The 12,641-nt window shown below is 52.7% G+C and overlaps 1 protein-coding gene across 1 annotated transcript; it reads left to right on the forward strand.

Annotated features, from left to right (window-relative positions):
- Positions 1-399: 399 nt before the first annotated feature.
- Lrpap1 (LDL receptor related protein associated protein 1) lies at positions 400-12,409 on the forward strand. Its single transcript, NM_001169113.1, has 8 exons — positions 400-645; positions 3,559-3,703; positions 6,860-6,981; positions 7,867-7,987; positions 8,430-8,588; positions 9,582-9,664; positions 10,625-10,801; positions 12,049-12,409. The coding sequence occupies exons 1-8, from the start codon at positions 433-435 to the stop codon at positions 12,109-12,111; spliced, it is 1,083 nt and encodes a 360-aa protein (NP_001162584.1). The 5' UTR covers positions 400-432; the 3' UTR covers positions 12,112-12,409.
- Positions 12,410-12,641: the final 232 nt, after the last annotated feature.

Below are 12,641 nucleotides of genomic sequence, written 5' to 3' on the forward strand. Positions count from 1 at the left end.
GTCCCAAAGACGGAGCTGAGATAGCTGCTCCCGTCTTTAATGGCAAAAACCATCTCCCACCGCGCTTCTTGCGTGATTTTAAGAGTGGGGCGGTGCGTAAGTGCGCAGATGAGACGGAGTAGCTCCAGTTCTGCCGCAGGTCCCGGCTTTCCCAGCTTCGTCTCCTTAGAGGAGCCCAGGAGCCCGACTGGTGAGCTCTAAAGGTTGCAGCCCCAAAGTGAAAATGCCTTGGGATCATTGCTCTCTGCCGGAGGTGGGCAAGGCGGAGCCAGAGACCGAAAAATGGGCCGTCATATGGGCGGGGCCTGCGGTGGGCGGGATCGGACGAAGAAGGGATGCGAGGCCTGGAGGGGGCCTATTTGGTGGGCGGGGCTGCAGGTGGGCGGGCCTACAGGATCCAGGCCTGTCAGTCTGCTAGCTCTGCAGAGGAAGATGGCGCCTCTTAGAGACAGGGTCTCTACGCTGCCCCGGCTCCAACTGCTAGTGCTGTTGTTGCTGCCGCTGCTGCTTGTGCCCCAGCCCATCGCAGGTCATGGCGGCAAGTACTCGCGGGAGAAGAATGAGCCCGAGATGGCCGCCAAGCGTGAGTCCGGGGAGGAGTTCCGCATGGAGAAGCTGAACCAGCTATGGGAGAAGGCCAAGCGGGTGAGCGGTGCCGGGGAGATGCGCGGGGATTGGGGTGAGGAGTTGCGAAGGAAAGCAGGCCCCTGATCAAGAAGCGGCTGGGACGGGGGACAGCCTACCCTTTGTACTGCCTCCCTTTAAGTGTCAGTTGGACCATCTTGACCTTACTTGTAATAAGAGATCCAGAAACCTAAAAGGAACTTGGTGCTGGTTGTAAGGGGCTGTGGTGCCTTTAGTGCAGTTGGGGACCCCAAAGAATGAGTGATATCCACCCTTCCTAGCTGTGCACACCTTTACCCAAAAATCCAATTTTCCAAAGAGCCAGTTATTCAGGTGAAGATAGCTGGGTGCTCTCTATGTGGGGGCCTGGCTTGCAAGTCTTTTATCTGTATTTGCCCCCATGAAAGAAGAAAAGCAGGTGACCTGAGATGAGACAATGCAGAGACTACAGAAGCCCCAGTGGCTAGTGGAACTGGTTAATTAGGTAAAGCATTTCCCAAGGGGGTTGGAATTCCTTAGTACAGGTAGACCCTACACAAGACCTGTGGAATGCCGAAGTCTGATTTAGCAGCCATGCTAATCTCTCTTCCTTTTGGAAAGAGATATCCAGAGTCTGAGGGCTGGCCTGGAACTTGAGTCCCTTTCCTAATTACAATGGTAGACCAGTACTTGGGCTTTTGTTTAGGTATTTACTCATAAACAGACTGTCAGAGCCACAGTATCTTCCTGGCTAGATTAAAGAGGGTCACCCTTTAGCCCTCCAGCTTAAACATTCCTGAGTTTGGGAGGAGAGTAAATAATTTGCAAACTAAGAGTGAGCTTTAAAAAAAAAAAAAAAAAGGTGGAGAACTTTGACCCTGGAGGACTAGGATGGAGAGGTAGTTGAGAAGTTGGCTTCTAGGAAAGGGGAGTGGTGGCTCACAGACAGCCCCACAGTTTAGTGCCCACCCAGTATCTTTGAGAGGCTGCTGCAAGAGGGGGACAGTGTGCAGTGTCCAGCCTCAGTTTTCTGGAGAAAGGGGCCAAGAGCACAGCCGGGAGTGGATGTATGAAGCGCATCAGAGCGGTGGGAACCATCTAGAGTAAAAGGCTTGCTGTCCCTGACCGCTGTTTCCAGGTACCCACTGTGATGAGTGTGCCTCCCCTGGGATTACCCAATAAGATGAGAATAGGGCCAGGACGACATTAGCAGATATTGTCAAAGACTGTTGAGGAAACATAGTCTGGTGTCCATAGATCCTGAGATCCCTTTTGCTCAGAAGGTGGCCCCAAGACCTTCATACGCATGTTCAAGTGACTTTCTCAGACCTACTGTGGCAGGTCACCAGTCCTCACTCTGTGCCTTCGTGGTCCCTGGGTCCTCTGCCATATCCACTGATCTGTGGCATCATCAGATCGTCCATGGTTCCGTGTCACTGTTAGGGTGGCGGCTCTCATCCTGTCTAAGCCTTGGGCTGCATGTCCTTCCAGCCTCTAGCCCTAAAGTTCTGCAAGGGATGTGTGGTCACTTTTTCTGCTGAACGGAGGGGGACGTTCTTCCAGTGGCTTCCCTTATACTCATTTCCACTGAGCCTCGTCCTTGAAGTCACAGGTTGAGTTTTGCTACTTTTCCTTCTAGACATGGAGGCTTCCAGCTAGGTCCTACCTGCTAAGTCACCTCAGCTCTGGGGGAGAGCACCAAGTTCTTATCTTTCATGTAAACAAGTAAACTTGCGGGATGGGCCTTCTGTCCCTCTGGGTGAGGCTGTTATCAGCGGAATCGGCTCCCACCCCTACTGCTTCAGGTAGATAAGGTGCTTACCTAGGCCTCAGTGTCCTTCCTTCACCATCCAGGGTAGGCTTTATCCTTTAAACAATCTGTTTCTTTGTTTTCCAAACACAAACACCACAGTGAATGGAATGTAGGTTATCAGGTATGAGTTGGGGGTGGGGGACCATTTGCCTTGCCCAGTTCCCAATCCACCTTTAGAAGAACTGAGGTCTGTCTTGATACTCCAGGGAGCAGAGTATCACAGTCAGTATGGGAGAGCTCTGCAAAGGCATGGAACCCACCTCCATCAGTGAGATTGGGCAATTTGAGATTGGGGGGAGGGGACATTGCTTCCACACCCATCTAATCCTTCATGCCCTTACTCTGGGATTACCCAGTTCCCGTTTCATAGCCATGCTTAAGACAATGAGTTGTGAGCCATTCAGTGGGGAACTTGACTCAGCGATTTGACACGCCTAGTGTGTTGCAAGATGAAGACTCCTGATCAATGTGGGGAGCAAAGGACTCTCCTCGGAGTTGGGGTGGGGAAACCTCTGCAGGTTACCACATACTCTCTGAGACCCAGTTTCATCCCCTTGGACAGAGCATCTTCGGGATGCAGGAGCTGGCTTCTCTGGTTCCCTGGGAGCACGTCCTTCTGACTGATGATGGATTGAATTTGAGATAGGATCTCTCTGTGGTAGAATGCCTACTATGTATGCACAAGGCCCTGGATCTGGTCCTAGTACCTCAGGGGAAAAAATGTAAGATTAGATTGGCAAGTTTTGTAGATTTAATCTTCTACTATGGATAATTTTTTTTTTCTTCTCCTACTTCTTGTGAAAATTACTCCTTTCCTCACCGAGTCCAGCCCTTCACTGGTGTATCCTTTACCTGGTCCGCAGCTCTGGGCGTCAGAGTCGGAAAGGTGTAAGAGGCCGCAGAGGCTACTGACAGCCCTGGGCTTCCTCCTGGGCCTGGGATTTCCAGACCTTGCCTCAGCTGTGTCTCAAGCTAGGCTCCTGACATAGGACGTCAGTCTTTGCAGTCCTCGTATGTCTTGTGAGTGACTTCCAGCCCTGTCCACTCTGAACTCCAAGTTCCCCCTCCCCCAGGTCAGACTTGTCGCCCATGATCTGTCACACAGTGGCTTATCCCATGTCCGCTCCTTTCTCCTCGGGCAGCTGCATCTGTCTCCTGTGAGGCTGGCCGAGCTGCATTCTGACCTGAAGATACAAGAGAGGGATGAACTCAACTGGAAGAAGCTGAAGGTGGAAGGCCTAGACGGGGATGGGGAGAAAGAAGCAAAACTGGTCCACAATCTCAATGGTACCTTCTTATTCTCATGTCGGGTGCAGCCACCAGTCCCCAGGCCAAGTTGGGGGAGCGGGGGAGCCTGTGAGGTGGTTCACCTAAGGACAGGTGCCCTGGGTTGCGCTCAAAGTTCCTGTGCTGCTTTATGAATGTTGGGAGGGAGTCAGGGCTAAGGACTTGGTACATTGGTGCCTAGGCAGCCAAAGGCTCTGAGCTGTTTGGCCAGGAAGGAGACCTAGGATGCTGTCGGCCAGATGAGGGGAGTAGGTCCGATCTCAGAACGAACGGACTGTGCTGGCAAGGCAGGTTGTGAGCATTTCCTTATGTGGACACTGAAGATGGGCAGAGTCTCACATGCTCTATGCGTTGCACACGCTCAGTGCACACATGGATCCTCAGGTCTAGAGGATGGGTGTGTGCTCCACTTGGATTCTCCTCCCGTCCTCCTCACACCCTCAGCCCACAGTCAGGCATCAGGTGCCACCACCCTGTGGCATTCAGGACATAGCCCATAAATTGACCACCAACCCTTCTGCATGCCCTGGGCAGTGGGGTTCTATCCCAGCTCTGCCACCCACTGGCTGACCAGTGGCATGTTTGACCCCCCCCCTCCCGTCACCCGCTTACCTCCACTCCTTGTGCTAACACGTTGCTTTCCACATGACATGGGCACGCCCTGCCTCTCGTGGTAGTTCCAAACTGAGTGTCGTGCCCCCCATGAGGTACCACTGGCATACAGGGTGGGTGATGGGAGTTAATGCTGGTATAAGCAACTGAACTGTAGCCAGGGTTCATCCAGGAAGCTTCCTCAGAACTAGTCCTCAGTGCTGTGACAGGAGTCGCCCTTTATAGAGACCCTTCCTCAGGCTTGGTGCTGAATGTGGAGCTGGCCCCCCAGGAGAGGACGCCAGGAAGAGAACTAGTGACCACCATCCTCTGACTAGCCAGTGTTTTAGGTGGACTTTAGCTTCTTCCAGCTTGACAAGGTCTGGCCCGCATAGAGCAAGGTTTTCTGTTTGAGTGATGCTTCCTCCTCACCGGTGCTGATGGCCCCGCAGCAGACCTAACAGGATTAGGAGCTGACACATGACGTTGACTCTTCTGAGCACTTGGGGGAGCTCTTGCTGCTGGAGATGGATGCTTGCTGATGCTGGCCACCTTCTGGGTGTGGTCCCTGTGGGCCCTCCCTTCACTGCTCAAGGCATTGTCAATACTGGCCCTACATCTGGGGAACCAAAATTCAGAGTCCAGACCCAGAACGTGGGTGTAAGAAACTGATGCTGCTGGTAATCATATGAAGGATTGGGCCCCTAGCTATACCAGCTCTGTCCCAGGCCAGGCCAGATCCTTAAAGCCTAGTCTCATGGGAAGTGCCTCAACTAGACAGTTCCTGTGCAAAACCCCTCATGGATTCAGTCCTATGGGGCAGCTGTTAAGGGACATGCCCACTGTCATCCTCAGGGCTACCTCGCTCCTGGGGCTGGGCCTGGATACTGCAGGGAACTATGTGAGATGTTGAGCTCTCTGGGATTCTATTTCATACAGTGATTAGCACTCCAGGATCCAGAGTCTTGCTTAGTCTTAACTGAACAGTCTTGAACCATTTGCCTGTGGGCCCAAGTCTGATGGAATTTGTGTTCTCTTCTTCCAAAGCTCTCCTCCTACCCCGACCCAGCTCAGGCATTGGGCTGCCCAGGTTGGGGGTGACAGTGATAGCCCTTTTCCTTGGTAGCAAGCAATGAGCAGGCCTAGGCTGAGCAGGAAAGCTGCAGAGGCAGCGCCAGCAAACTGGTTTTACCGTGTTGCCCGGGCTGCTCCCAAACTCCAAGACTCAAGCGTTCCTCCTGCTTAAGCCTCCCAAGGATCATAGATTATAGGCTCAAGCCCCTGCCCGCTTTTAAAATAGCTTTGTAAGATCTAAATTAGATCTAATGGAGTCCAGATCAAGTCACAGTGTGTGCCCCCATGCTGCCTGCCCACAGACACCTCCTGATCTGTCAGTAGAAGTGGCTTTCTATGGTCATCAGGAATGCTACAGCCCAGTCTGGGAACACGTGTGGGGCAGTAGAATGCATGCCTCACAGCACATTATCCCAACTCTGGGGATAGAGGGGTGTTCAAGCTTCCAGGGAGAATGAGGCACATCGTTCTTAGGCAGGAGAAAAGGGTAGCCATCCCCTAAAGACAGGTGCAAACTAAGCAGCAGGGACACTTGCAGGGTTAGCTATGACTGAAAGCAGAGCCCACCAGAAGGAACGGTGTGGGGAGGCTTCATTGTGAGCTGAGCAGCCCCTGATCTAGGGCATGGAGACTGCAGTGCCATGTGGAACTGCCCAATGAGAGTTGTTGGATGAAGGCCCCAAGAAAAGGCTGCAGAACAGAGGGTCAGAGCCTGGATGTGACAAAGTAACACAACAGAAGTTCTGTACCCTTTCTAGAGATGACAGTGTCACAGGTGAGGGACAGGTTCCTAGCAGATAAGCAGAAGTTAGGCCTAGGAGACTCAATGCCCTTAAGAGCAGGGATCAAGCAAGCCCTCTCACCAAGCAGGCATGGGTGGCTGCAGGTGGCATACAAGTTTCAAGGTAGCCTGCCTGGCAGGGGCATGGAAGTTACAGACCAGTCACTTTTGAAGTCAACTGGCAGGTTTGCCCATGATGTGTTGGTGACAAAAGGTGCCAAGACCTCCAGAGTGGAAGGGCTGTGGGCATAGAGCCTGGACACCTCAGAGGCTAGGCCTCTCCTAGCCATCCCCTGACACCCAAGAGACTGTTCAGTCCTGTTTGTTGATGTTGGTTTGGTTTGATGTGGGGTTTTTTTTGTTTGTTTGTTTGTTTTTTTTTTGTTTTTTGTTTTTTTGTTTTTGTTTTCTACTGGGGTTTGGCATATGCCAGAAGTGGGAGCATCAAGATACAGTCCACACATCAACCCACACCCTCACTGCCCATGAGCTCCTTATTCAGGGGGACTCAAGCAGGGAGCGTCTGTGGAAGGTCCCAGGATGCCTTGCAAGCCCCTGGCCTTGAGCACCTAAGCTGCTGCATGTCCTTCCAGGTTTTGAGTAGCCACTCATGAGAGGGCTGAAAGGAATCTTCTAGACAATGAGAAGCAGACTCGCAGGCTCCTGTGGCAGGAGACAGCATCCAATAAAAATCAATGTCCCCTCTCTAGTCATCCTGGCCAGGTACGGACTGGATGGGAGGAAGGACACCCAGACAGTGCACAGCAACGCCCTCAATGAAGACACCCAGGATGAGCTGGGGGACCCCAGGTTGGAAAAGCTGTGGCACAAGGTACCACTTGCCATTTTCCCCCTCCTGAAACTTGTGTTGACCTGTGGAGAGCTACAGTGTGGGACTGGGAGTGCTCTGTCTCTGCTGTCAACCTTGCTGCCTCTCCTGCATCAGCTCAGGCTGCTGGCTGAGACATGATCTGTGTGCATATTGTCCTTCCCGTGAAGCCCAAGCTGTCCTGGTTGGTTGCTCTTGCTCAGCAGAGCTGCTCCCAGCTGTCAGGACTTCAGTCTTAGATGTGCTCTTCACCGTGTGTGGCTGTCACACAGGTGTCAGGTCAGGTAGCTGTGTTTTCTTTGTCTGGCCTGTGGTCCTGCCTCTAGACTTGGGAAAGGGCCATCAGCTGTGTGCAGATGTTGGTGTGGACTTCTTGATACTGTGATTAGGAAAGTGGGCAGGACTGGGTCTGGCCCATCTTTGCTCTGTGGTGAGAGCCTAAGCAGAGAGCACAGGTGTGGGGTGGGCATTGAATGGCAGTGGTTCAGTACCACAGGCTTCCTTGGTCCAGCTCCTGGGATAGCCTGTCTTACACTGATCCGGTCCCTGCTGGACCATCAAGATGACCCTGCTGTTCTCAATATCTACACAGCAGATACGGAAGAGTTATACAGATGTAGGCACCTTCCTCAGAGTCCTTCCCTTTTCTTCTCTGGCCAGCACTGCCAAATCTGGGGACATCAAGGAAAAGAGACACTGCCCATTAGGAGCTTCCAAATTGATTTTTCTTTTCCTGGTGCACACACCTAGCAGAGGGTCACAAGACTTGCAGGAGAACAGCCCCAAGCTCTTTGCCCTGGAGCAAGGATGCAGCTGATAGGCGTCTGAACTCCTTGGGGTGTGCTGATGACGGGACAGACATGGTCAGCCCAGGCTGTTTCCTCTTAGGCAAAGACATCAGGGAAATTCTCCAGTGAAGAACTGGACAAGCTGTGGCGAGAGTTTCTGCACTACAAAGAGAAGATCCACGAGTACAATGTACTGCTAGATACACTGAGCAGAGCTGAAGGTCCGTCCACGCCCGTGTGCTCTGGGCACAGTGGAGCACGGTTGCCTAGGGTTGTGGGGAGGCAAGGGGGACACTTCTTGTGTTTCTACCCATGTTCGTGAATGCATATGGGTTCTGTATCCAATGTGATGTCAGTACAGCTATAGATTACCTCTGAGGTGACTGAGGTCCCCTGATGGAGCAGGCCACCCCTCTAACATAAGCCAGCCACCCTGAGTTCTGACTAGTGTGACCTTGCAAAGTAGGGGACCTGAGAAAGTTGGAGCCATTAGGGACCATGGAGGACCCCTGGGCAGGCCTTTGGGTACAGACACTGAGACATCCACACTTAGGTGTTTGTTTGAGAAAGCACAGCCATCCGCTATCTCTGAGGGCTGCAGAGGCCTGTGGGTGGCCACTGGGATGGCGGTTCTTGTCAAACATTCTGTGTCTTGTCCCACAGAAGGTTATGAGAACCTTCTCAGCCCCTCTGACATGACCCACATCAAGAGTGACACCCTGGCCAGCAAGCACAGTGAACTGAAGGACAGACTGCGTAGTATCAACCAGGGCCTAGACCGCCTGAGGAAGGTCAGCCACCAGGGCTACGGCCCCGCCACTGGTAAGCCCTGGGGACAGGTGCATGGACCCAGGAGTACCTAGGAGACCTGTCACACTCAGTCACTGTCCTGGGCCCCACTTCCTGAGCTGCAATATCTGGGCCAGGAGCTGGAGAGATGGCTCAGTGATTCAGAATACTGGTCTATTGCAGGCAACCCCGGTTCTATCCCCAATACCCCCATACATAGCAGCTCACAGCTATCACTAGCTCCAGTCCCAAGTGATCCAGTGCCCTCTAATGGCCTTGGTGGGCATTGTATGCCTGTGGTACACATACCTGCTGGCAAAACGTTCATGCACATAAAGTAAAGGTTAATTTTTAAAAAGATGCTCTGGGCTGGCTAATCAGTCCCGTCACCAAAATTATTTCGAAGTAGTTGCAGAGTGGCCCTCCGTCCAGGCTGTCTTCTCAGCCCTGGTAATCTCATATAGAACTGTCTCTGAATCCTCTTGCCAGTGGAGGCTAGCTTTGCCACTGATCCCATGCTGGCCCGTGGCCCTTGTATCAGCTTCTGCTCCAAGCGATAGGGCCAAGTTCACTGTCCATCGGCAGCTTGGGGGTGGTGGTACCTAGTTTTGTGTCCAGCATGCTGGACAAAGTCCTACATGCACAGCCTTATACAGCATGGGCCCAGGCAGAACCCCCTTCTATGGGGCGCCTGCAAGGCCTTGCAGGCATGGCGTGCTCTTGCAGGGGCTGGATTCCAGGACTGCTGGAAAGTCATTGCTCCCTCTCCAGAGACTGCTTGCTATGGAGACGACCAATCTATCATACAAGCCAGCTCTGACGAATCACTGTTGTTGGGTTAATGGGGCTAGACAAAGGAGTCTGGCCATGGTCCATGTGTTGGCTGTCACCTCTTTCTCTAACCACCCTCCTGCCCTCCATGGGCCATCTCCTGGGGAGTTACATCCAAACAGTCCCTTGGCTTCTCCTATTGGCCTGCCTGAGCCATGCTACCTATCCAGACAGACAGCCCTTGCTCTCTTGCAGAGTTTGAAGAGCCCCGAGTGATAGATCTGTGGGACCTGGCTCAGTCTGCCAACTTCACCGAGAAGGAACTGGAGTCGTTCAGGGTAAGGAAATTGGGAGGCAGAGCTGTATCACCTTCTATTGTATTTCCAATGGGATCGGGTTCTCTGTTCCTTTTCCTCATCCCACAATGCCTTTGTGCTTTTGTCCTGACTCTTTTCCTTCCCACCCTGGCCTCTGCAGTCCTTGTTATCCTGTCAGTCAAGTGGTAGCAGGTGGGCACATGCCACTCACGCCAGCGGCCTCAGGGCCTCCTGTGTGTAGTAGCATGGTGGGGTGATCTGCCCAGTTCTGTGCTGTGAGGTACTGAGAGGGATATGTGACCATACACCTGGCCAGGGTGTGCCATGCGGGCAGAGCTCCAGGAAGCTGATGAGTGGATGATAGGTGGAATATCTTCTGAAAAGGATTGTTGAGTTACTTGCTATTTAGGGTAGGATAGGACATGCTTGAGACCCATATGGTTTGAGGTTCCCAAGTCATCCAAGGCTTCTCCTGTGTGTCTGTGCCCAGGGAGCTCCAGAGGTGGCGTTTCTTGAGGTTACCACTGACCTCCCAGTGATCACTGGCCCCATGAGGTAAAAGGGAGCAGGCAGGGAAGGTTCCAGCAGCAGACAGCCTGTGAGAAGCAAAGGAGTCCTAACGGCAGGGGCAGTGAGGTAGACATGAGGCCATCCTCATGGAGATTTAGCCTTTGTGGCCTTGGGAAGAGACCTTAGAGCCCCAAATCCAGATTGCCTCAGTTGTGATCTCCTGACGGTGAAAATGGTGTAACCACCTGGAGTCAATGGGAAAGAAGGTATCTAGGGATGGGAGTTCAGAGCTCCCTGCTGCTACCAGGTTCTGGTGGAGCGTTCCCGTTTAGAGACTCTTAGCAGTAAGTATGTGCCAGTTCTCAGTGTGCAGCCTGGGAGCTGCCAGCAGCGGTCAATACCATCTCTGGATGAGAGACAGGCACCTCAGGGCTCTGTGCTGGGGGAGACTAAGTTCCGGATGCCTTCTAGGAGGAGCTTAAGCACTTCGAGGCCAAAATCGAAAAGCACAACCACTACCAGAAGCAGCTGGAGATTTCCCACCAGAAGCTGAAGCACGTGGAGAGCATCGGTGACCCCGAGCACATCAGCCGCAACAAGGAGAAGTACGTCCTGCTGGAGGAGAAGACAAAGGAGCTGGGCTACAAGGTGGGGCATGCCGTCCTTACCCTCTGTCCTTGCACTCCTGTTCAGTTTACGCTTGGGCCTTAGACACATGACTTCCTGACTCAAGGAAACACAAATGCAGTCCATTGGAACTGCGAGTGGCCGGGTACTGAGCATGGGGTACTGGGCATGGGAGATGCTGGCACTGCCAGCACACATCATGCTTGTAGACAACATGCAAGATGTACATGCCTGTAGGCATGAAAGGCAGCAAGCATTGTGGCATCCAGGGAGCCTCTGGACAGGGAGCTGTTTCCTGGCCTGCTGAGGTGTGGGCTTGCATCCCACACTGGGATGTGGCACAGGTGGCCTGCAGAGGCACTGGGGTCACCAGGAGCCCTCTAGGGAATAACCTCTTGCTTAGCTGAAGCAGACCAATTCGGACAAGCAAAGGCACACCAGCTGTGACCAGTGCCCACAGAGCCGGGAAGCCCCGAGGACCCAGCACACCTTCCCTCTGGAAGGATCTGGGGCTGTGGCCAGCATGGGAGATTCCCTCCTATACCTTCCTAAGTTTGAGCACAGGGTGTAAACGATGCAAAAATAAGTGAACTCTGAGAAGTGGAGTAGAACATAGAACAGCAGGAGCCTAAATCCCTGGGGCTCAAAGGCCATTGATGTGGTTACCATAGGATTTGGGGGTTTTCACAGGGCTGAAATTCAAGCACATTTGTGGCTGCCCCTGGCCACCAAGAGACTTGTTGCAAAGAAGGGCCCTGTGAATCTGGTCAATAAACGAGGGAGCCAGGACCACGTGGTATGCTCTGAGACCTGCCAGCGACTGACGCCAAACCACGGGTCTCATATGAAGGGTCGTGCTAGCAGCTGTTACTTTGTGAGAACTCATAAAAACCGCAGATCAAGCCTGATCCGCGTCTGGTAGGGTCCCATATGGTTCTTTGTACCCTTGTGGTATTAAGGGGTCAGAACTGGGGTTCTCTGTGACCCACTGTGGGCATCCACCACTGTGAGGAAGAATCACCGTTTCCACAGGCCACCATGGGTCTCCACAGTGTCTTTTGGGGTGATCTGCTTCTGGCTGTGTATTTTGTAGTATCCCTTCAGTTTTTGAGTCTGCACTGAGATGTCCTTAATTATGACATGTCCTGGATGGCTGTGTAGTGAAAGATGAGCCAGAGTGTTTCCAACTAGTTTTCAGCTGTCTCCTGTGATCTCTTGACAGCAGGCTTGCCATGGTGTCCCCCACTGACAGGTGTCCCCTTATCCAGGTGAAGAAGCATCTGCAGGACCTGTCCAGCAGGGTCTCAAGGGCTCGGCACAATGAGCTCTGAGACCAGAAGCCACTGGCAGTAGCCTAGAGAGGCTCTTGAAGACACTGGGAACTGTCAACTTGTCATACTGGTGTGGCTGTCCACAGTGGCAAGGAGAAATACCGATCTGATCCTGCTGCGGCTGGCAAGGACTAATTTTCTTTCAAGCAAGTGTAGCTGTCACCGCCCTGGTTGAGGGCTTTGGGTACATCTACCAATGAGATATGACCGGTCTCCATGCTGCAGCAAAAGTTTACATTGAAATTATATAAATCTGTCACTGGAAATGTTATGTACAGAGTCCTTAAATACATGGCAGGGTTTTGAGCCATCTAGTCCTTGCCTGGTATCTCGAGAGATGGGTCCACTTGAGCCAAAGGTGGCACCATGGCAAATTAAGTTATAGATTTATAGATGAAAGGCGGAACTACCCCTTGTAATTGATATAGATGACTGGTCTACCCCCTGGAAGCATTGCCCTCCCCCCACTTCACTTACCCCCTCTCTCCCCAGGGATCTGATCCCAGATAGTTTTAAATCAAGAGATTTCA

The sequence above is a fragment of the Rattus norvegicus genome, chromosome 14 (assembly GCF_036323735.1).
Source record: "Rattus norvegicus strain BN/NHsdMcwi chromosome 14, GRCr8, whole genome shotgun sequence".
Classification (NCBI taxonomy): Eukaryota; Metazoa; Chordata; class Mammalia; order Rodentia; family Muridae; genus Rattus; species Rattus norvegicus.